Here is a 22,596-nt window from a genome sequence, read left to right as displayed (position 1 = left end):
AACAATTAGTTTCCAGACAGCAAAGTGTAGTACTGCTAGTTTTGCACTTTTAAAGCTGCTAGAGTTCAGTGTCTATTAAACTTGTGCTTTCAGATGGTCAAAAACATAATTTGAAGCCTAACAGAGTTGACAAAGGGGACATGTCGGGTATTCAAACAGCCTAGTGTGAAGTTTAACCCTAAACTACGATTATGTGAAGGGCATTCACACAACAAGAAGCCATGATTTTAAGATCTGATGGTTAAACACCTGTTCCTACTCTTGCGTGGGGAAAAAAACGCCAGCCATGAGTCTTCAGTAAAGAGACTGAAGTTGCATATTGCCTAAACGGGAATACGTGTTGGTGTCGGAGGGAAATGAGCCCGCACGGCTTTAAATGCTGCGCTGAGGGGAGTAGCCGGATCTACGTTAGTAATAACAAGCATCAAGAGGCTACATATTGCTAAACAGACAGCTCGTGTAAAGAAATGTTATGCTGAGCTCTTCCCTGCTCCTGTAATTAGCTTTCTGCATGCAGGCTCTCAGACATCCTACTCGCAGTGCACTGGGCGGCAAAGGGGAGGAGTGCCAGGTTGACCAGGAAAAAAAAAAAAAAAAAAGCTTTATTTACGTTTTTAAAAAGAACCTTGTCTGTAAATGATAGGGGATAAATACGGGGAGGGGGAGGTTGCCAACATTTCTGTGGATTCACAGACTCTCCCTGCAAACCGAAGGCGCAGAGCTGAGAGGGCTGGGAGAAAGGTGGAAAGTTTGTGCTTTTTTCCAAAGCTCCACTACATTCTGTACTTTTCCCATACGACGTGAGCCGGCCGGTGTCGCACGAAAGGACGGCGTCCCTCCTTTTTCTGCTCCAGCGAAACACGCGGTAGCTTAGCTCACCGTCCTGTGTCTGCGGGGAAATATGCTCTGCGTCGAAACCACACCTCAAAACAAGTAAACAGAAACTTGCCTCATTTCGGCTGGGGGCAGGGGGGGAAGAGCAGATTCAATCCTCGCTACCTCTTTTCCTCTACCCGTCTTCCTTATCCTCCGCGCTATTTCTGTAAAACGCTGGAAAACTTCATTTTCGCAGCGTACGAGGCGGGGCGGGTGGATGCGAACTGCCGGGCTGATAATTATTAGCAGCAGGTTTCGAGTACGAGCTGCCTTCAGGACAAAAAATAATAAATCTGAACGACTGCCTTTAAAACTCTTTTGAAGATGAAAGGTAGGACAAGACAGTTGTTTTAAAGTGCCCACATTAGCAGTGCATCTTTACAAGACTATAAATAATAGTAAAAGCACGAGAGAAGCCTCGGCGGAGCGCTGCACTTGCTGAAAACCCGCTTCCACTCCGGGGCGATCGCCGCTCCTGCCGCTCCTTTCCGGGGACTCTGCCCCGGGCACCGCTCCCCGGGGCTGCCCGGGCGGCACCGGGATCCGCATCGGCACCGGGATCCGGATCGGCACCGGGATCCGCATCGGCACCGGGATCCGCATCGGCACCGGGATCCGGATCGGCACCGCTCCGCCATCACCGCCGCGCTCGCCGCTACCGCCGCTGCGGGGCAGGGCCGGGCCGGGCCGGGCCGGGCCGGGCCGGGCGGCGGGGAGGAGCTGCCCGCGCTCCCCGTAGGCAGGGCAGGCGGCAGGGCCGGCCCCCTCTCCGTGCTGGGTGGGGTATAGGGGGGGCCGGGGGTGGAGTAGGGTGAAATAGAGGCGGGCGTGTGTCACCGGATAGATACCCGCGGCCAGGTACGGGCGGAGGCACTGACGATTCCGGAGTGGATGCGCTCTGGGCTGGTGCTCCTGGGGAGTGAGCGCACGAGTAGCCACCGCCCGCCCGCCCGGAGCCGCCCGCGGGTCACTCGCCCTGCGCCGGGGCGGGCAGCCCGTCCGAGCCGCGCCCGCCGCCAGCCCCATGGCCACCAGGGTGCTGACCATGACCGCCCGCCTGGGCCCCCTGCCGCAGCCCGAGGAGCCGGTGTTCGCGCAGCTGAAGCCCGTGCTGGGGGCCCGGGAGGTAGCGATCTTCCCCGGAGAGGACCTGAAGCAGCAGCCGCCGCAGCAGCAGCAGCAGCAGCACCCGGGGGGCGGAGGCGGGGGCGGCGGCGCGAACCTGCCGGCGGAGGAGATGGTGCAGGTAGGCAGCGGGCACCGCTCACAGCCCGCCGCTGGGCGCTCGGTGCCCGCACACACCCGCGGCCACCGCGCCTCGCCCCGGCCGGAGCGGCCGCTGCGGGGCGGGCGGGACTGGGTGGGGCCGGGCTGCGGGGCGAGGGCGGCGGACACCGAAGTCCGGGGCTGTGGCGGAGTGTGTACGTGTGTGTGTGTGTGTGTACGTGTGTGTGTGTGTGTGTACGTGTGTGTGTGTGTGTGTGTGTGTGTGTGAGCGCGGGGCAGCGGCCACGCCGCCCATCCCGCCCGTGCGAAGCGGAGCGGGGCGCGCTCCCGTGTTCCGCCGGCGGAGCGCGGCGAGGCGGGGCGCGGACTCCGCGGGGCGGCGGGGGGAGCGGGGCTGCCCCCGCGGCTGTGTTGAAAGCTACAGCTGCTGCCTTCGCACTTGCCCGGCGGCAGAATTAGAGCGGCCGCCTGTCCTCTTCGCCCACGCAAGGAGTCATGTTCGGGGGGCGGGGTGGGGGGGTAGGGGGGGAAGAGCACACGACTCGCTGGTAACGGGGGGGACTTCCCAGGACTTTGTGCCTGTCCCAGGAGGCTGGTTGGGAGCGGATCCGCAGGCAAACAGCTGGAGGAGCTAAAAGCGGGAAGGTGGCAACCGCGGCCGGGGTCCAGCCCGCGGCCGGTGCCCGCTCCAGGGGCGGCTCCCCGAGCCCTGCGTCGCCCGGGTCGGCGGGGAGGGAGCCCCGGTGCCGGGCAGCGCTCTGTCGGGCGCTGCCTTTCGGTGGTGTCTTCCCTATAGAGTAAATAACTCCCCGTCTTCAAAGCGAGCTGCCCTCGACTCGTAAACAAGAGCTGGAAAAAGTAGCCTGGCATGTCGGGGCAGATCCAGATCAAAGGAACGGGAAGGCGGCTGTGTTTGTTTGTGGTGTTTACCGGGGGTCTTTGAAGAAAGGTCCTAAAATCCACTTTCGGGCAGAGTTGCTGTTTGTCAGCTGCTTTCGCTTGCGGGGTGCTAAACGGGTCTGGTATGAGCACTCTCTTGACAGGGCAGGGGGGAATGTCGCATTTGCCCACTGGAGAGTGCATGATAAATGTTTTGCCGATGACTGTACACCAGTAATGTATAGGGCTACAGCCACCCACGGATTCCCTCGCACTACTCTGCTAAGAGGATGATTTTCCAGTAATTAAAGAGCTCTCCGGGAACTGAGGCATGGATAGGGACATGTTTATCACGCTGTTAGACAACCATAGACTGCACAGATTATTATTGGTTAAAGTGTAGTCCCGGAGACACTTTACACAAAGAGTACTCTGATGTAGTCAACCTGTCTCCTTTTTATTTGATATTATTAATAACTTTACTCTTTGGTGTTGTATTTCTAACTAGATCCCATTCTTCTAGAGATGAAAAAATCATGGAAGTATGGAATATATATATATATATATATATATATATATATAAACATTATTTGAAGTATTAGTATTCAAATAGTCAGCTGAGGATGTGGCTTTTACAGTTAGCATTTCAAAGAGAAGCGGGTGAAACAGATAGGCAGTCACCCTGCTGGAGCAGTGAATTCCAGAGCAGGAGATCTGCAGATTAGGCACAGCGCCTGTCACTTCTGCGCCTCACACTCTTTTAGGCATAAAAGATGAAAAGTTTGTGTATGCTGAAACATCAGATCTGTCTTAATGTGTGAACGCTTTGTACCTTGACTTTATCTCCTTGTCCTTGATGATGTTGATCAGTGTGCTGATTGTAAAATCAAGCAGGTTTTCATTACTGTGAGCACTCATAACTTCCTCTGTAAGTGTCTTGTGGCTGGATGAACAGTATTGCCTTTTATTTGTAAAGCTTCACATGACTTGGATGCCATCATCTTTCTTAGCTGGTAACAAATCATGTGGATTATGGTCTGTTTTGTCTTTGTAGACGAGATGTGAAATGGAGAAATACCTGGCACCTCAGCTCCCACCCGTTCCCGTCATCCCTGAGCATAAGAAGTACAGAAGAGACAGTGCCTCAGTTGTAGACCAGTTTTTCACTGACAGCGAGGGGTTGCCTTACAGCATCAACATGAACGTCTTCCTGCCCGACATCAGCCACCTGAGAACTGGCCTGTACAAATCTCAGCGACCCTGCGTAACCCACATCAAGACAGAGCCGGTCACCGTCTTCACTCACCAGAACGAAACTACTGCCCCTGCCCCTGCCCCTGCTCCCACTCAGGCCCTCCCAGAATTTACCAGCATCTTCAGCTCCCACCAAACTCCTGATGTGAACAACATTTTCATCAAGCAGGAGCTTCCTACTCCAGATGTCCATCTTTCCATCACGCCCCAGCAAGGCCAGTTGTATCAGCTCTTGAGCTCCCCGGATTTAGACATGCCCAGCACCACTCCTCAGGCAGCCGTGATGGACTCCCTTAACAATGTCTCCATGCCCTCAGCCATGGCGGGCCTTAACACGCTCTCCTCCGCTGTTCCACAGACTGCAATGAAACAGTTCCAGGGCATCCCCCCCTGTACCTACACCATGCCAAACCAGTTTCTGCAGCAGCAGGCCACTTACTTCCCTCCTTCACCCCCAAGCTCAGAGCCTGGAAGTCCAGACAGACAAGCAGAGATGCTGCAGAATTTAACCCCTCCTCCATCATACGCCGCAACTATTGCTTCCAAGCTGGCGATTCACAACCCGAATTTACCAGCAACTCTGCCCATAACCCCCCAGAACATCCAGCCTGTCAGATACAACAGGAGAAGTAACCCAGATTTGGAGAAAAGACGAATCCACTACTGTGACTACCCAGGTAAGCAATCTGTGCCAGGAAATCCCAGCTCTTGCAGTAAAAAAAAGAGATGTGAATAATCATGGATGAAGTAGAAGTAGTTTTCTTCAGCTGTGGTCTGCACCTAGAGAGAACCAAATAGTTTCTTGTCCAAGTAGAATTTGTCTTCATCGTTGTTTTATTTAGAGTGGAACACTCTCACATTCTTAAAATAATAGGTGCTCTTCATGTCAATTGTAATTCTCTTGAGCTCATTTTACCACGTTGCAAAATATGGACTCTGTAGAAAATATGAAAATTTTGGCTTTTGCTAGTGTAAATCAGTGTGACTGTCCTGTTATTCACGATGGAGCAGAGGCTCTGTTTGTCCAGTGCAGTACAGCTGTTTGAATTTTCTGGTAGTGCAAGAATCATTTCAGCTCCTGATAGCCAAGGCCACAGCCATTCTTCCATTTATGAACAGGAGATTCAGCTGCCCTCATAAATCCATTAAAACCATCTCTGGAAGTTGTCCGCAGATGGATTGCCTTCTGCACTGAAGGGGAAGAGGGACCTGACTGTAAAGTGTGCCTCCATGTAGTACGTGATCTGGGATAGAAGGCGTGCGTGCGCACCCGTTGTAGCGAGGGAGAAATTGCTGCTCCCCCTTCACCAGCTCCTGGTGCCATATCGCCCATTCGGTGTGCCATACAATAAATGCCCAATGGAAAAGTTATGTCGAGCCCTGGGTGGTATTGACATGGAATCTGGCTTGATCAGGTCCTCTGAGAAATTTAAAAAAAAATAATCCCCCCCTGCTAAGTTGTTGACTTAGGTAGCAGGTGTTATTGTACGTAGATTGTAGCAGCTGTTGGCCTATATACTACATTACAAAGCAGTAAGTCCACCAGAAACGTACGCGTTTTTCTCTTCTCTGTGTAAATCAACATATCTCTAGGACCGCTCTAAAAAATTTTGCTTCTAAATGGCAAAAATGATGCCAGAAAGTAGTAAATTTAAATGATAGTACAGATAGTACCCCAGCAGTGGATGAGGAAGCTTAAACACAATGCAGAGTGTTTCTGTTCTCCCTACTGAAACCTCTTTGTTTTTTGTTTTTTTGTTTTGTTCTTTGTTTTGTTTAGGCTGCACAAAAGTTTATACAAAGTCTTCTCACTTAAAAGCGCACCTGAGAACTCACACAGGTATGTATGTACTCGCTCTCTCGCTGTCTCTTGTTCGTCCGTGGCTGACGCGTTTTCTGACAAAGCAAGCACGCTGGGTCTGCCAGCTTCTCCCTGTTTTTTTCTAGAGTGGTGTGGACAGACTGGCAGTTCAGCTACAAAATATTTGAGGATTGGTCAGTGAGAAGTAAAATTTGTTAATGCGGTTTTGTTAAACCTCAATGGAACTCAAAACAGCCGACAATAAAGTAGATGGAAACTTTCCTTTTCAGTGTAAAATTAAAGTGTTAAAAAAAACCCCCACCTTTTTTCCTCCCCGAATAGTAAATTAAACATAGTAAAGATGTTCTACTTTTGAAGATTCATCTGGGTAGATAGAATTTTCTGACCTTTTAGGATTATTTAATCTTAGAATTTTTCACCAACATCATGAAAACTCCCAAGATACGTCCATTTACTTTGTCCTTGGCATTAAGTGGGCTTCATTATTTTTTCGAAGGACAAATGGTTTGCCATGTTTTGTTTTTTTTAAGAAAAGGACGTAATTTTGATTTTTTAAATTTTTTTTGTTCTGTCAGGAAAAGACATTAAAATTAAGAAAATTTAAAGTGTGAGTTTGTCACATATGTTTTTTGTACCCTGGTCAAACTCTGCTTGCAGCTACGGAGGCAGTCCCTGTTCCTGGGCCCTCAGGGAGTGGAGCTGGGGATGGAGTTGGTTGTGTGTGGGTGCAGGAGCTGTGAGTGCTGAGGACGGTGTTTGGGAGGTGGAACTGCCCCAGATGCTCTTCCCGAGTGTTCACCTGCTGAGGTGTGGGGAAGAGGAGAGAGGGAGAGAAGGAAAAAAGACCGTAGCTCACCTCCAGCACACCTGGAACTGTTTAGGGATGTTCTTTGCTGGGATCTTGGTACAGAACTCGTGCTAAATCAGTGAAGAGCATGACTGATTTTGTAAAGAATGAAATTAAATGATACGACTCCTGTTTTTAAAAGTGAATGTGAACTCCGGTTCTTTTCTGTATGGGCTTAGAATCAGAGCAAATCACAAGTCACAGCTCGAGCTACTTTGTTATTGAGGCGGACTGTCAGCGCTACGGCTGTGCCGTTCAAGGAGTGAGTTTTCAACCGAGCTTAAGTCAAAACTTGTCCTGAGCTATGGTCTAACAAAATGTTGCACTATTTCTATGGAAACAAGGCCTTCTGTTCGGCAACTATTATAAAGGGATTGTTAGATTATTGTAAAGAAGTTGAGTATGTCCAGGATAGGTGTTAATAAGGAAATTTTGTTTTCAGAAATGAAAGTTGCCTGTGTTATACAATGAAAAATTAAAAGCAAGTGTAGAAGATTATTGTTTTGCATTAGTGACAGACTAAACACCAACGCTGTTAAAAATATTAATATATAATCACTCGCTAGCAGTAAGTTTAGTAAGAAAGGAATGTTTTCATGAGGCTGTAAATCTGAGTAGTGTCAGAGAACAGAATCCCCATTTAATAAATAGTCTGTAAATTTACGTGTACCATTTCCACTTGTGCACTTCAGCCAGGATCTAAATACATTTTTAAATATCTTGACTGCTATTACAAAATAACTAGGAAGAGAGATAAAAGCAAAGCTTTAGTCTAAACATTAACACTATATAGTCAGCATTTGAAATGATTGCTTTTCTTTTTTTAAATCAATTTGTATCTTTTTCTGTACCTTAAGTAGTAATGACTTCAGGGTTTATAAAGTTAGTTCTTGTATGCATAGAAATGCATACCTCATTGCTCACATATATTGCTTAGGGTCACTAATGTTTATTGTCGCCTTCACTTTTTTGCCTAGAAATGTGGATAAATGTGTAAAGGTCAGAGGAGCTGATGTATTCATAGAAACAAGAATGTTGTTTTAGATAAAAATCTAGTGAACTTAAGCAGGTCTGTAATACAAAGGGTCTTCTGGGGAGGTGAATGAAGGGATAAACTGTCTAAGGCGTGCATTACATGAAAGAATGTGAGTCTGTATCCTGTTACCTGCAGTATTTCAGAGTTTGGATTAGTTTAACTCTCCTGAATATTCACTTCATACTTGAAGATTTCCAGCAGCAATTCTGATCTCTGCCTTAACAGACAGTTGAAGTGTGTTTTAAGAGTCAGATCTCTGACTTAACATTTGATCAATTAAGGAATGCTAAAGTAAAGGGGTGCAAACTCAGGGAAACCTGTGAAGTTGCTCAGCCTTCCCTAAGAGTGTAAGGCAATCTTGCTATTGATCTCCAAAGGGATAGATGCCGAGGGCTAAATTAGAGGATGTGCCTCTGTTCATCCCATCCCCCCGGCACTGTGAATTCATACAGCTCTAATAAGTTTTGATTTTTAGTTTTAAAACATTTTTAAAGGACTTTGTAAAGCATTTACTTTCAAAGTCTAAAGAAAATGTCACGTAAGCCGTTTTAATAAAGTTGTGTGTGATATTCTTTCAAATCCCTTCAGGGATAGCAGACCTGTTTATCTGGCTAAACCCGTTCTTTAGTAATCATGGACCACTGAAGTTGTTCTCTCCTTATTCTTAGTTTCTTAACAATACCTTTTAAAATTGGCTGCAGTCTCTCTCTCATCCCAAGCAGTCCCTGCCCTTCTCAGCAATCTGTCATCTTAAAATAAAAGAGCCTGCAGCAAAGTTTGTCTACCATTAAAAGTCAAGACAGACCTCATGGTTTTCCTTTTGTGTTGGAAAATCTCAGCCTTTTCACAGTATTTATTTAGCAGCCTTTTTCTTCTGAAAGGCTTTGACTGGGTTTAGTAGATGTTCTTTGAGAACAAACCTGAGGGAAATGTTACTTTGGATAGATGGAATGTAGGCTGTAGTCTAATTTATAAATTACATCCAAACAAAACTATAGGAAATAAGCGAGAGGAGAATCCCATATATTTTTCTTCTTAGGTGTTCCCAAGCTGTTTACCTTACACCAACCAAGTCATGTGGTATAAAGTGATATAGTTATGCTGATTTACCATAGTTGCACTGGACTCTTGCTGTTGATCAGGAGTCCAGTATTCCTGTTAAGAGCTAAGATATGCTTGCTGAAGCAGGCACACATTTTTATTTCCTTATGTAATGCTTTTAGCATTTTTTCATGCGGAAATAAATTTTAGTTGGTAAACTGGCAACCCCTAAACAGAATATGAACAAAGGTTCAAGTGTTGAAAAGTTGCGGAGCACTTTTTTGTCCATTTCCATGCAGTTCTGGAGCAGATGTGTGGTACATTTTAATACCTTAAAACACTTCAGTGTGATACCTGAATTTGATATTAGTTACTTCTGAAACAGGTAAAATGGTACTCAGTATTTTAAAGTACCTACTGGAATATCTTTCAAAACAGGTTGGATTTTTGACCTTTTGAAGCAGGGAGTTTCTTTTAAAATTATGTCACCTGTTCGTCATGGAACAAGTTTTGTTTCGTAGCCGGCCTTGTGCAACTGTGGTATCTAATGCGTGAGCAGCAAAGCCACCTGAAAGCTCTGGCATAACAGCTGGATGTCCAAACTGAAACATGTGCCAGATCTCAGGGAAATGCAGTTACTTTCGTATTGCAGATAAACTTCATTCAGTTCTTCTTCTGGCATCCAAATACATACATGTATATATATATCAAGTAATCATCTAGAAACAGCGGTCCTATAACATATCCCTTTAGATTTCTTTATATGCCAAACATTTGGATTGTGGTCGTTGACTGTTGGTTCTGCAGGCACCTGGAATACCATACCTGTACACTACCTGTAATGCTGCAGAACAGCTGGCTACTGGGTTGGGGCAGGGGGGTTTAATTATTTCTGTGAGCAGCTGCACACTTCAGTATTGTGTATGTTTTTAAGAGGAAAATTTGTGATTGTTTTGAACACATCAAGGCACGCACATTGAGGACATTTTCCAGCTGCATTCTGGTTTTCCGTATACAGAGTCTTTGTACAGGCATGTTCTCTGGTCACATGGTGGGCTTGCCATTAATAGTTTCTAGCATTAACTGCAGAACTATTTCATCTCTATCTATAGATCTAGCTTGTATTTGGTGATGGGAAGTGGAAGCTGCGATAACTCAAGAGAAATGGCATTTCTCAAATGAGATGCACTCAAAATACTTCCACGGTCCCTGGTTATTTCAAATGTTTATATAGGCATGGAACAGCTGCTGACTTGTGTGGTTTCTCAAGGTGTTAAACGTTTTATTTTATTTTAGGTCTCTGCCTCAATAGATCCAGAATTAGACCGATGGTACGTCAGAATTAGAACCAGTTGTAAGCAGTAGACTTCAGCAGTCCCTGGGATTTGGCGCTCTCAGTTCACCATACCTGTATAGGGACACTTGTTAAGGGTGGTGCCAATTGCCCAGGAATTCAGGATGCCCCTGGTTCAGAAGGGAAGACAAGTAGTAGTTGGGCTCCTGCTGGTAAAAAAGCACGTTGTGAAAACAAGTATGAACTCGAATCGTACCGAGTCTTTGGTGAGGGATTTCGCCCATGGTGCGCAAATGAGGAATGGAGACCTCAAAAGACTCATGGTTGCAGCCATAGCAAACCTCATCCTGAAATTGTGAAAACAGCAATTAAGGAATACTTCTGTGCAGATCCAGCTTCTTTGACCTGTTAAATGAGTCAGTTGCATAGATTACACTTTAAGGAGCTGTCAGTAAATGCCATCATTGATAGAGACCATAAGGAAAAGTGGAAGAGAGTTAAATAAAACTGTTGACAAAGTGCATTAAAGTGCAGTGTTGCTAGACACTGCTGAAGGGTATGTTAGTATCTTTTATTTATGAATTCTGCTAAATCCATTAGTTGCCTGTGTGAGAAATGGAAGTACATTATTTTCCTGTGCAAACCACAGTTTAAGGGAAAATAATGCATCTTTTTCAAATACTTCATGAAATACCTACTTCACAGGCCTTGGGAATCATTGATCTGCTTCTTTATCTGCAGTCATGGGAAGTGTTTGAATGTGTTGCTCAAGAGGTTGAAATCTTAGCAGCATAAACCTAAATTTTACTTAAATATTACTGATTATTCTCACTGGCATCCAGTGTGCAACTTTTACAGAGCATGAATTAAATTCCAAGGTGGCAGGTGAGGGTATTCCTGTTAGATTTTAGATACTGAAAAGAAAAGCTTAATATTTTCTTTTTGATTAAAAGCCTAGAAAGTCCCTCTAAGCACGAAAGCTTAAAAGAACTGTTGTTTCTGTCAATTGCTCCCTGAGAGGATTAAACTTCAGTTCCAGGATATTTGATTCTTGATAAAGAAACTGTTGACCTAAGAGACCAGCTTTAAATATAGTTCATTTTGAGACCGCCCTACATAGGCTAATATAGTCCCGAGATTCACAGCAATTGCCAGTGATTAAAACTTTCCATTATTTGATCAGACATTCCTTATTGTAATTAATTTCTGAGGCTTGACTGGGACGATTGACTCCTGGTTCCAGCCTGGGTGGTGTGTTGCTTGTTGTTTGTTAGATGACCTGCACCTCCCATTGGTGAAAGATTAGAAACATTTAAGTAATGTCCTAGTTTAGTCTGAGTATCTTGGTAGCAGCATTCCTGTCCTGTCAGGCTGCATTATTTATATTCAGGGATCTCTAACAACTCTGATTAAGGACATATTAAAACCTTTGATTTTGGCAAGTGTACAGTGCTTTGCTTTTAGTTAAAATGCCTTTTATGTATTGCTTTAATTTTTTTTTTTTCTTTTGGTGTGTGTGTGCATACAGTAGATGGAAATCTGGAAGTCTACAGTATGTGTTTAATAAATTCCATTTTAAGAGCACCTCTTATCTGACTGTACAAAAGCCAGTGTTATTGGTGAGAGAGCTAAAGAGCAGTTCTTGTACCACAGGCATAGATGAGGAAATGTGTTCTTCAGCACAGGATGTGTAGACACAGGCGTGCACCCCAAATGGCATGGATTTCTTATAAACCTACTTTAAAAAATTCCTTTCCTCTGTGTTTGCATATCTCCTTGAAGAGAGACCACCTCTGTTAAGACAGAATGTTATACCAGAAACAAAATAAACCATTGCACAGGGCAGTCAGGATTCCCCACTAATCCTTGAACTGCGTAAGACAACACTTAGCAAAATAAGTGTGCTTCTAGCACTGGTGGGAGTGCTGAGAAGGTAATACCTTCTGCACCTCTGTAGTCAGACAGTGAATTCTTTCCACTGTCCTCTTTGATCACCAGTGAGTTATCTTTTATTCTTGTTCATGCTTCATTTATCAGTGATTGGACTTTGTGCTGAGCTCAAAGCCCTCTGTTACAAAATTCCTTAAAATGCTGTTTCATCATGAAGTAGTATATAATGGTACCCCTTTAGCCACTACTATAGTGGGCAGAGACTTAATTGCATTTTAAAGTGTGCAGCATATGTTGCTCATTCATACCCTTGTGGATGGATGTTTCAAGGAGTAAATTTGTTTTGTCACTCACAGAGTAAGCTGGATGTACCTGGCTTGCTGTCAGCCCTCTCATCCATCTCCATCTTGGACAACTGAGGATTTTAGTGCACATCTTTTAAACACCTCAGGGATTATTTCTTTTGAAAATCCAGCTTTCTGTTCTTTCTCAAAAAAAATAAAAAACAAAACCAAACCAAGAAGCTGCTTTTAATGATGATTACAGCACTTAGCATTTAGTCAATAAGAGAAAGAAGATCTGATTTTAGGTAAATGTTGAGAGCGAAAAACTTCTGAAGTCCAGTCACCAAGTCAGTATTTTAAAACTATGGTGCTATAAACTAGAGAAACACTATTTCAAGCAAACTAAGACAGAAAAAACATTCCATTTGTTCTTGTTTTTTTCTAAAATTTGAGACTATATCATGCCAGGAAATTAATACAACCGATGTTAATGTGAAAAATTTGGAAACAAATTCACCAGAAAGCTTTGAGACAACATAAATCTTAGTAATAACATGTTTTAAAGCTGAACATGATAAAGGTTATGTACATAACTGATGCAGTTTTGGTACAGAAACTTCTGTTTTGCCTGCCACAATTTTATCACACCTATCTGAATATTTTTTAAGGCTAACCAATTGCCACTAGAAATAATTCCATAATGAGCACAAGTAATATTAAAATGATCGCAAGACTTGGCGGGGGGAGAGTGGCTGTTGTTATACTTTTATACCCTTATGAGGTGGTGTAATTTTGGAGTCTCTGAAAAGTGTTCTGTTTGTTATTCCTTAAGTAAGCTCCAAATTCACTGCTCCGACAGAAATTTCTGATAGGAAACAAGTGAAGTTGCAGGCATTGGCTGGTGTAATATCTGTATTTGGATTTCTGCATACCAATAGAGTTACCTAACTTTAGGTTTGAAAATCCAGCCCTTGCTGTTTACAACTTTATTTTTAAAGAATGTCGTCCTAGCAGTGAATTGCAGAAATGAAGTCAAAAAACATTTTGGTGAAATAAGGAAGCTTATTTTCTTGCTAATGGGGAGATTCATCAATAATGGAGTCTGTTGGCGACTTGTTCTTTCCAAACAATTTTAAACAGAAACATGTTCTTCAACAGAGGCTGCGTGTTGAAGATAGAGGGTGTCTTCAAAATGACTGTCTCCCCCCCACTGGTGGCACTGTGCCTTACCCAAATGAGCATGGCCATGAGGGTCACTGCCAGCGACTAGAATTAAATGTTAGGAAAGCAATTGGTGTGTTTTGACACAAGTGAATCAGAAGGTAAATTAAAGGGAGAAGAGGTAACACAGTGTGTGTGCTTTACTGGTCCAGACCACTCTCTTGTGGTGTAGATAAGAAACCTGAACCATGTGATCTGCTGGGGGAGATTTTATCTTTTGAAGTGGATGTTTAGCGTAGCATGTTATATGTGAACATCTAAACGTCTTTCTGACATCCTTGTAATCTCACAGCATTATGAATAATTTTTTTTATAACAAATAGGCACTTTGGAAGCAAAATAGTCTCATTACAGGTTAAACTCCCTTATCTCTTGCTGTGTGCTTTCTTTAAAAGACCTTCCAATCCAAACATTAGGGCTTAAAATTTCTGTGCTCAAATACAAGTCTCATTATAATGCTCCACAAATGTATTTTTTTAAAACTGGAGAATGGATTCATATTAAGAGCTCAAGAACTTAAAAATATAATTTGTGATGTATAAGCCTAGCAAAATATTTTAAACCATTGATACTGGAAGGAGGTTGTACAGAAATCCAATTAAACTTATGAAATCTCTATCCTGTTGAAGTATAATTTAAAGGAAAGCAGTTCTGTTTCCCAGAAGTGCTGTGTATAATATTTCTGGCTTGGGAAGAAAGGGTTGGAGTGTGCTATTTGGCTGGAAATCGGTACCAGCTTCCTCCATGGTGTTTTAGTTGAACAGTGTTGACATTCTAACAAATCCCGTGGAAGCTCCCCTGAAGTGGAGGAGTTAGCTGTTTTCTTGCTTTTACAGTGAAATATCTGTTTGATACCGTGGTCATGTTCCAGTAACTGAGCCGTACTGCCCTTGTGTTTGATGACCAGTGGCATTCTTGGTTTAACGCCCTATAGAAGCCCTAAATTGCTGGAGGAAAACCAAATACTTCTAAAACTTTACAGCTACTGTATTTCGCACAATCATTAGAGTAAACAAATCTTACATTACTATGTAGCCAATGAAAACAGTGGATAAAGAGTTCAGTGTCCCTTATTGTGTATACCTGCTTTTTTAAAAAGTAAGTCTTTCACCCAGATTTCTCAGAGCTTTAAAGTCAGCACAGCAAAGAAGTAGGATCGTGTCAGAAAATATGAGACTATTAAACCAGATTCTTATTTCTGCTAAATGACAAATGGCATGTATATAGGTTGCGAGAGAGAAAACATGACCAGCTAGTTGTTCTTCTTGCTTTAAAAGAGTGAAAATTAATCTCCACTTATTTTTTTTTTTACCTCCCCTTCCTCCTTGCCCAAAAGGAAAACATTTGAAATTGATTCAGTTCTTAAATAGAACTTTCCAACGGAAACTAGCATTACAAACATAGATATTCAGTATTTTACCCCTAGGATTTATTCAAAATAATCCAGGCCTCTACACTGGCACTAAAAATATATTTTCCAGTTCTCAATGTTGGCCAAAGCAGGGGTTAAAAGCAGTGTTCTGGCTTTAATTTCCAGTACATAAAAGTAACACTATTAAAACAATCTGAGTAAGGCACCGTTGCCTCTGCTCATCCCCTGAGCAGCGCTTGGTTTAGCTCAGGTCTGCAGAAGTCTGCCAGCAAGGAGGAGTGCTGCTCTGCATGGCACTGCCCGAGCTTTTCCCTGGAGCAACGCTGTTGCCCTGGAGGATTCATGGCTGTGGAAGGCAATGATGTGACCATGACAGTGTGGTGAATTTCTAAACAGTGTCTCTACAGAGTTTGGGTGAGTTTGATGGGGGTTCTGGCTATGGGACTCAACAGTGGCTGCTGGCACCCAGCAGGACACAGGGATCGCCGCTGCCCAGACAGCCGGCATGCCGGCACTTCCTCTGCCAGGAGCTTTCACAACACCTGCTGACACTGCTCCGTGTTAGGAAAAGTTTTAACGGGGGGCACCTTTTTTTTGCTGTTGTTTGGACAACTTTGAGGCTGGTTTTACAGTGCAGCACAGTCTGATATTCAGTGAAAGTTGTGTGTACTTCATACCTCCTCAGTGCCAGACTTGGAAACAGATCTTAATCTCCAGGTCTCCATTCTGGTCTGGTCTGGATATTTCTAGGCTTTTGTTAACTAGAGCTATTTTCCTGCCCTCTTTACCTTCTCTGTCTTTCCTTGTATAACTCTGCAAAATAAAGAAGAAGCATTTGGGGTAGATAGAGACATGACTGTATATGCTTTCCCTGGACAGTGAGGGTGTCAGGCTCTGCGTCAAGTGTAACGCGGCAGGTTTTAGTGAAGACTTTTAAAGAAGTATTTAAAGCAAACAGGAAGAAAAGGTGAAAAAGAAAGGAGGAAAAGAAATAAATACACTGTCTCTAAATTAAGACGTTTCAAATACAGGAGTAGTACTTTGGTTTAACCTCTGTGCATGCACGTGTGCATTAATACAAAGTGTTCAAAGATCATCTCCCTGGTGCTGTGCCTTTGAATCAGCAACACAGGCTTTTACAGCCTCCATTGCTAACCCAGTTAAAATACATTGAGGATCATCTATATAGTGCAAAAGATCCCTCACTCAATAGGGACCTTTCCTATCATTCTGCTGTGAAGACCAAATGTGTTCTCAGGTGGCTTCACTGGTGTAAGAAAAGCTTTATACACCAGGTTTGAATGAAGTCTGTATTTTAGCCTATAGCATGTGTTGTATGAAGCAAAAACACCCCTACATGATAGATAATTCCCATCTTAATCAGCGTCAGAATTTACTCTGAGTTAATTCAGAATTTACTCAGACAGAGTTAATTCAGCTGACAGAATTAATTTCAGTGACAGAAATCTGTGATGACTTCTGTTCTGATTTGTGATCCACCAAATAATTACAAATTCTGTGAGAGATGATGCTGGGCTCTTCTTTTTCCTAAGGGATGTTATGTTTCCACCATGATTTCAATAAATCACAGTTGCTGTTGATACAAAGGTGTTGTTGGTTGGGTAGGTGGTAAGTTTTTCTTGAAAAGGACTAATTCTGGTTGTGATGACACCTACCAAAGTCATATCCCCATTATGAGGAAAGGGCTGGTTCTGCTCTCAGTAGTAGATGAAAAGTTTATAAGTTGATCAGACAACGCAGTAGAAACTCCCAGACACAAGCAGTTCCATAATTTCATCTGCATGATAAAATAAGTGCCTCTGAAGTAATGTTTTGGAGCTACTCAGATGGTGTCACCTGCATAACTGATGCAGAACTAGCACTCCAATTTCAGCATACTGGCCCCTTTCTTCCATGTGCCTGTGTGGCAAAAGTGGGAGGCACTTCACTCTGCAGTAGGATTTGGACTGTCAGTTTGAATGTTTGGGCCAGTAGAGATGTAGAAGTGCTGTAAAATGGATTAGAAAGAACTGTTTGAAAAGCTCAGCTTTGGTCAGTTTCTGCTCCAGATGAAGCTACTGCCAAATGCTTTGATACATTTGGTTTTCTCTCTCTTCTTGCCAAATGGGTCAAATTAATACAAAATATATAGATAGCAATTCACTCTCCCAACTGTAAGGTGTTTTTGTCAAACAACATCAAACATTAAGCTCTTTATTTATATGAAGCTTACTTGTATGGTGGCATCATGCTCACAAAAGCTCCTAGGCAGGTGTGTGTACCCATGTAAAACTGTTTTCACACAGAAGTCGTCATGGCTTTGTGACTCCATATTTCTCCCATTTCAACAAACACCTGTAAATTGTAGGCATGCTCAAAACACTGTTTCTAGTTCTAAAATGGATGAATGCAAATGTTTCTGGTGCCTGGGCTGGTGTATTCAGGACTAGGTGGATATTTTGAAGCTGCTGCTGTAACACAGCAAGTTTTCAGAGATGGCATTTTCCTCCTACATCAGTATAGACTGCTGAAGACAGCAAGCACTTTCCACCTTAAAATATGGCTGTTTAAGCACCTGATTAAAGACATCTCATTCTGAAAATGAGTGCTTTGAACTTGGAGGTGCTTTCTCCTATTTATAGCTAGCCCCAGGCAGGATACCATGAGTTTTTATTGCTTGTGACATTTTAGAAAATACTATCCCCGTTGTGTTTGTAGCACACTGTGCCCCTTTCTTCACACATCAGAAGCTCTTAACAGATCTGCACACTGCAAAGAATCCTTATAGAAATCTTCTTTCCCATTTCAAACTTCTTAAAAAAGCATTGTATAACTTACCCATTTTTGAAAGGTGCAAGTGTAAGTTACAAACCAGGCTAGATTGTCACATGAGACTGGTTTTTTTTTTCCCCCTACTCCCTCTCATACTGTGGTGAGTGTAAAGGAGCATGTTTTGCTCTCATGCAGGCTTTTTAACTCTGCGTTTCTTTATCATAGCTCCCTCCAATTTGCACGTTTGAGAGTTTTGTACATTTTAGTGAGGTAGAAAATCCCATTTTCAAGAGAAAAAATTGCTGAAAAAACCAAAGGGGCTGTTAGTTTGCAGCCTGATGGAGAGAGCTGTGGGTAATTAGGATATGTCAGCTCCTTGTTTGTAACGGAGGAGCAGTGCCGCTGAGCGTGGACTCACGTCGGGTTTCTGCTGAGGAGTGGCAGCTGACAGTTCCGTGTCTCCGTGCTGTGTTCCAGGTGAGAAGCCCTACAAGTGCACGTGGGAAGGCTGTGACTGGAGGTTCGCCCGCTCGGATGAACTGACGCGCCACTACAGGAAGCACACGGGGGCAAAGCCCTTCCAGTGCGCCGTCTGCAACCGCAGCTTCTCCCGCTCCGATCACCTGGCGCTCCACATGAAGAGGCATCAGAACTGAGAGCTGGACTGGTGGTTGAGGCTGTTTTGTATCTATGCAATTTCTTATTGACTCTCGACATACAACTGAAATTAGTTGAATTTTTGAGTATATATCCATTTAAAAGAGATCTCAAAAGGAACTGGAAATGTATATTTTGTATATTTATGCGGAAAAAGGGAAGACACTGTATCACAATTACCAGAGTGTTCAGTCATTTGTTTGCTTTCATGATGTATATGGCTTTAGTCAGCAGGTTTCATCTCTTTTACAAGTATTATATCTCTACACATTGCAGCTTTATACTTTTTTTTTTGCCTCTTGCAGTGTTTTGACCAAAGCACTGTCATTATTGTGACAATGTTTAGTAAACAAATTAGCGAGAGGAGGCAGATAAATGCACACAGTGGAAAAGCCATGAACTGTAATCTGTCAGGTTTTTACTGGACTTACTTAAGTACATGTGGGTTTGTTTTTTTTTTAATCTTAAGCCATTCTGTGGATATAAAATACATAGAAAAATTCATAAACGGCCATAGGACAAATAGTTTTGTTCTGTGTGTTGCATGTTTGCTATGACAAAGATTTTGTAAATATGCAAATCAGCTTTTTAGGTTTAATACTAAAGTTTTCTAAGAAACATCCGAAAAAAGCAGTTGTTTTACATTTGATAACATGGCACATTTATAAAAAAAGTATTTAAATACCTCTCAAAATAGTACCAATTTAGTCAGATGTTTTGTACCTGTTAACTCAATGGTGTGCACTGAATATTCAAAGCAGGAGTTTGTTTTCAAATTGCATAAAAGGGCAAAACAAGCAGAATGAGCTGTAAATCAATGTTGGAAGCTGAAGTAGCGGGGATAGTTAAAATGAACACAGAATGTTAAACCTCTTACTATAAGCTAAACTTAGTATCACTTTAAAAAGAAGGATTTAGGATGCAGTTTTCATACACAGACATGTTAAGCTGGTTCAGCACCAGTATGATCTAGTTTCACGTGGATATTGGATGTAATTTACTAGAAGGTAAAGGATACAGTATTTTTTTTTTTTAAATTACAGTGCAGTTTCGTTAATCCACTGTTCAGATTGACACACGCAGGGAAAAATTTACTGCTGACAGAAGTAGCTGAAACTCCACTGAAGTCAATTAAATGGTGCCCTTTTATGCTAAAAATGACTTTGATCCACCGTGCTCAGCCTTGAAATCGTAGATGAAGGGCCAAAGATGAGGTTAGACCAGGTTAGGATTTGGCCAGACAACAGGAGAAAACCAAACAAACCAAACAAAGTAAGTGTCTGAACTTCACAAGCCGTAATATTAAGCTGTCAACCAAAGGCTAGAATAGACAATCAAAATACCAAAAAAGGGGTCTTGCAGGAAAACCTAGCTTTGTTAAAACCGTTGTTTGTCTTTATTTATTTGTGGTATATGATAGACTCTTTTTTTTTTTTAAGACAATTTTACGTATACTTGATAAATTATAGTTTTGTTTGTTATAGTTAGAAATGTTGCTCTCAATGTAAATAGTTCACAAATGATGTAAATAATTTTGTAAGGCTTCAAATGTTTATACGTGGAAACACATGCAGAAATTGGTTGCTGTTTTGCTTCTTTTGCCTCCCCCTTACCTTATTTTTGTATTGTGGTATTTCCTATGCAAATGATGGAGCAAACAGCTGTATAGTTGTAGAATGTTTTGAGAGAGAATGAAATCGTTTATATATAAAGACTTTTTTTTTTTTGCAAAATAAAACAAAGTGCCTAATGTGTGTGTGCGTGCATGTGCTCTCTCTAGCTCCTGACAATGAAAGTTCTGTGTTTTGCAGTGGAAGCTGGAAATCATGACAGTATTAAGCAAAGAATATCTGTTGTACATAGGAACTGTCTCTTTGGAAAGTACCTGGCACTTCTGCATCCTGCCCTGATGAAAATAATAAATGTGAAGAGATAAGGGTTGGTGCTTTTCTGCCATCTGAACTTAAAAGGAAGTGACTGATTGCCTGAAAATGGTTGCAGTTGTCTATCCACAGTACCATGATTGGACCTGTTGGGTGTATAGAAGTATACAAATTCCTTCCCACTTTGAAAATGGTTAAAACTTATTCACACTCAACAGTGTTGCCCAACAGAAATTTCTCTCCAAAAAGGAGCTTTCATGCCCTAGAAAGGCAGGAAAGTCCCACAGCAGCACTGTGCAATGCTTACCCTCACACCTACCATATCAGTGTCTTCTTTTAAGTGTTTTTCCCTTGGAAGTGGAAGTACAGTTCACATGAAAAATTCAAGTGGTTGTGTATGTTCAGCTCTGGGGGTACATCTCTCTTCTTTCTTCCAAGGTTCAAGAGAAAAGGCATGCTGGGCTTTTTAAAATAAATTTATCTTGAAACTAATGAAAGAGTCATTTTAAATATAGTTTGCTAGCAAATGTTAATATTCAAACCAATCATTTATTCAAAATTCCATTATTGTCTCATAAGTTCTGATTCCTAAATACTTTCTTAAAATTCTATGTTCTTTCCTTACAATCAAACCTTTATTTTACTTCAATTGATTTCTTCTCTCTTAATTATTGTCTCTCACGTGTCATCTAATCCCTCCTTTTACAAAATAGCTAGGATGGCACTAACCAAGTTAGTGAAGACCCAGTTAACTACTAAGGAAATTTCCTGTATCTTACCTAACTGCACAAGTAAGCGCGGCGTTTTGGAGCACTGGGAGAGAGAGCTCCCAGAAGCATTGCTGTGCCATTACCCTTTCCTGCTCCAGCCATTAGAAAAACACCCAAGTTTCTCTGAGGTGTTTGTGCTCAGAGAAGAAGCTGGCAATGAATTGTGCAATTGTCCATGTCACTGTGAAAGAGCTACTAGAGCTTGTTTTGCTGAGTACCAGTGGTGATGGGGGCATTGGGATTGGCAAGCTCCCCTGTTTAGCTCAGCCCCCAGTCTGAGCTGGACTGGCGGTGGGTTTGGGCCCCTCTCTTCTCTTTGCCCAGTTTTATCTCAAGTCAGTGGTTGAAGGCAGCACTCCTGTGTTTCCCATGCCTTTTCACAATGAAGGCTTGCTGATTGCATGGTCTAACATTGCCTCATACTTGTTTTAGATGTTTCTATTGCTCAGCTACCTGGTTGCATAAACCAGCCTAATGGTTTCATATTAATCTTGAATGAAAGGCCATAATTAGGCCCGTCTACTTCAGCAGCATTTAACCTAATGCAAACAGAGAGAGAGAGAGAGAACAGAACCTGTGCACGAGAATATGTTACAAAACCTAAAGTAGAGGGGCTTTCTTTTCTGGCAAGTGCTATGGCTGCAGAGCACAGTATTAACTCAGGAGTTCAACAGCTTGCCTGGTCTGAAAATCTGCAAGAAAAAGCACTGTTACCATAGCCCCTGGCTTGGTTCCTTTACAGCAGCTGACGCAGAGTCCCCCAAGGTACCGAGGCCACCGTCAAGTTCCAACTCTCCAATTACCCTTCAGAACCCAAATTATCATTCCATGCGAAGAGAGAAAATCCAGTAGGCCAGCTGGTTTTTCTGGTGGCCACACGAGCACCTCGTCCTCCACTTGACTGGGTGCTGAGTCTCTTCCCATGGTTTTTGACGTGACTTTACAGCCTGATTATCCACAGAAGTGCCTCTGCCCACTGGGGAACCTTGTTACCCTCATCAAGGGATCCTTGCATGGATCCTTGTTTTAATCTGGTGGGTAATGAGGCTCTGTCATGCTCTGCAGCTACCACAGTAGTGTTGCTGGTTGACCTGCATGAGCACAAGAACTTACTCTTAGCCTAAAGAATGTGGCTGATTACTCATGTCCTGAATAGTGTATCCTGGCACTTGAGTGTGTTAGGACAGAGGGAATTTACTGGCCACTTTAAGTAGCAGAGGCAGCCCAATGGGTATGCTTTTAATAAAGTGACTTGCATGCTTTGCTTGTGTTTACTTGCTCCTCTTCTCCTGCACTACTAACCATTAGGTTGTTGCTGTCATCTACAATGTATCCAGCACCCTCACCAATGCTGCTTGTTTGGGATTTGGGATTTGAACAGCCTCAGGGCACTGGAGAACCCATGGCAGACCAGGCAGAGCCCCGTCTGTCTACAACAAAGGCCAGTCTGTGGCAAATGAGGAACACCTTT

General features: G+C 43.0%; 1 protein-coding gene across 4 annotated transcripts; it reads left to right on the top strand.

The window, feature by feature from the left end:
- Window positions 1-675: 675 nt before the first annotated feature.
- On the top strand, window positions 676-20,226 carry KLF5 (KLF transcription factor 5). Of its 4 annotated transcripts, none has more exons than XM_086881076.1 (4): window positions 676-933; window positions 4,037-4,913; window positions 6,017-6,076; window positions 18,293-20,226. In XM_086881076.1, the coding sequence occupies exons 2-4, from the start codon at window positions 4,049-4,051 to the stop codon at window positions 18,469-18,471; spliced, it is 1,104 nt and encodes a 367-aa protein (XP_086737202.1). In that variant the 5' UTR covers window positions 676-933; window positions 4,037-4,048; the 3' UTR covers window positions 18,472-20,226. The 4 variants fall into 4 exon arrangements, with proteins under 4 accessions (XP_086737202.1, XP_086737199.1, XP_086737201.1 ...); XM_086881073.1 differs by lacking the exon at window positions 676-933 and adding an exon at window positions 1,648-2,122; XM_086881075.1 differs by lacking the exons at window positions 676-933; window positions 18,293-20,226 and adding exons at window positions 1,690-2,122; window positions 10,279-11,860.
- Window positions 20,227-22,596: the final 2,370 nt, after the last annotated feature.

The sequence above is a fragment of the Cyanistes caeruleus genome, chromosome 3 (assembly GCF_971803275.1).
Source record: "Cyanistes caeruleus chromosome 3, bCyaCae1.hap1.1, whole genome shotgun sequence".
In the NCBI taxonomy this organism is placed as follows: domain Eukaryota; kingdom Metazoa; phylum Chordata; class Aves; order Passeriformes; family Paridae; genus Cyanistes; species Cyanistes caeruleus.
Note: the sequence above shows the minus strand (reverse complement) of the source record. Positions and strands in the feature narration are given on the sequence as shown.

Excerpts from the sequence above, each read along its gene's own strand:
- KLF5 (XM_086881073.1), top strand. The coding sequence starts at position 1,901 with ATGGCCACCAGGGTGCTGACCATGACCGCCCGCCTGGGCCCCCTGCCG. Across the intron at positions 4,914-6,016 it reads CCACTACTGTGACTACCCAG|GCTGCACAAAAGTTTATACA; the intron begins GTAAGCAATCTG and ends TGTTTTGTTTAG. Across the intron at positions 6,077-18,292 it reads GCACCTGAGAACTCACACAG|GTGAGAAGCCCTACAAGTGC; the intron begins GTATGTATGTAC and ends GCTGTGTTCCAG.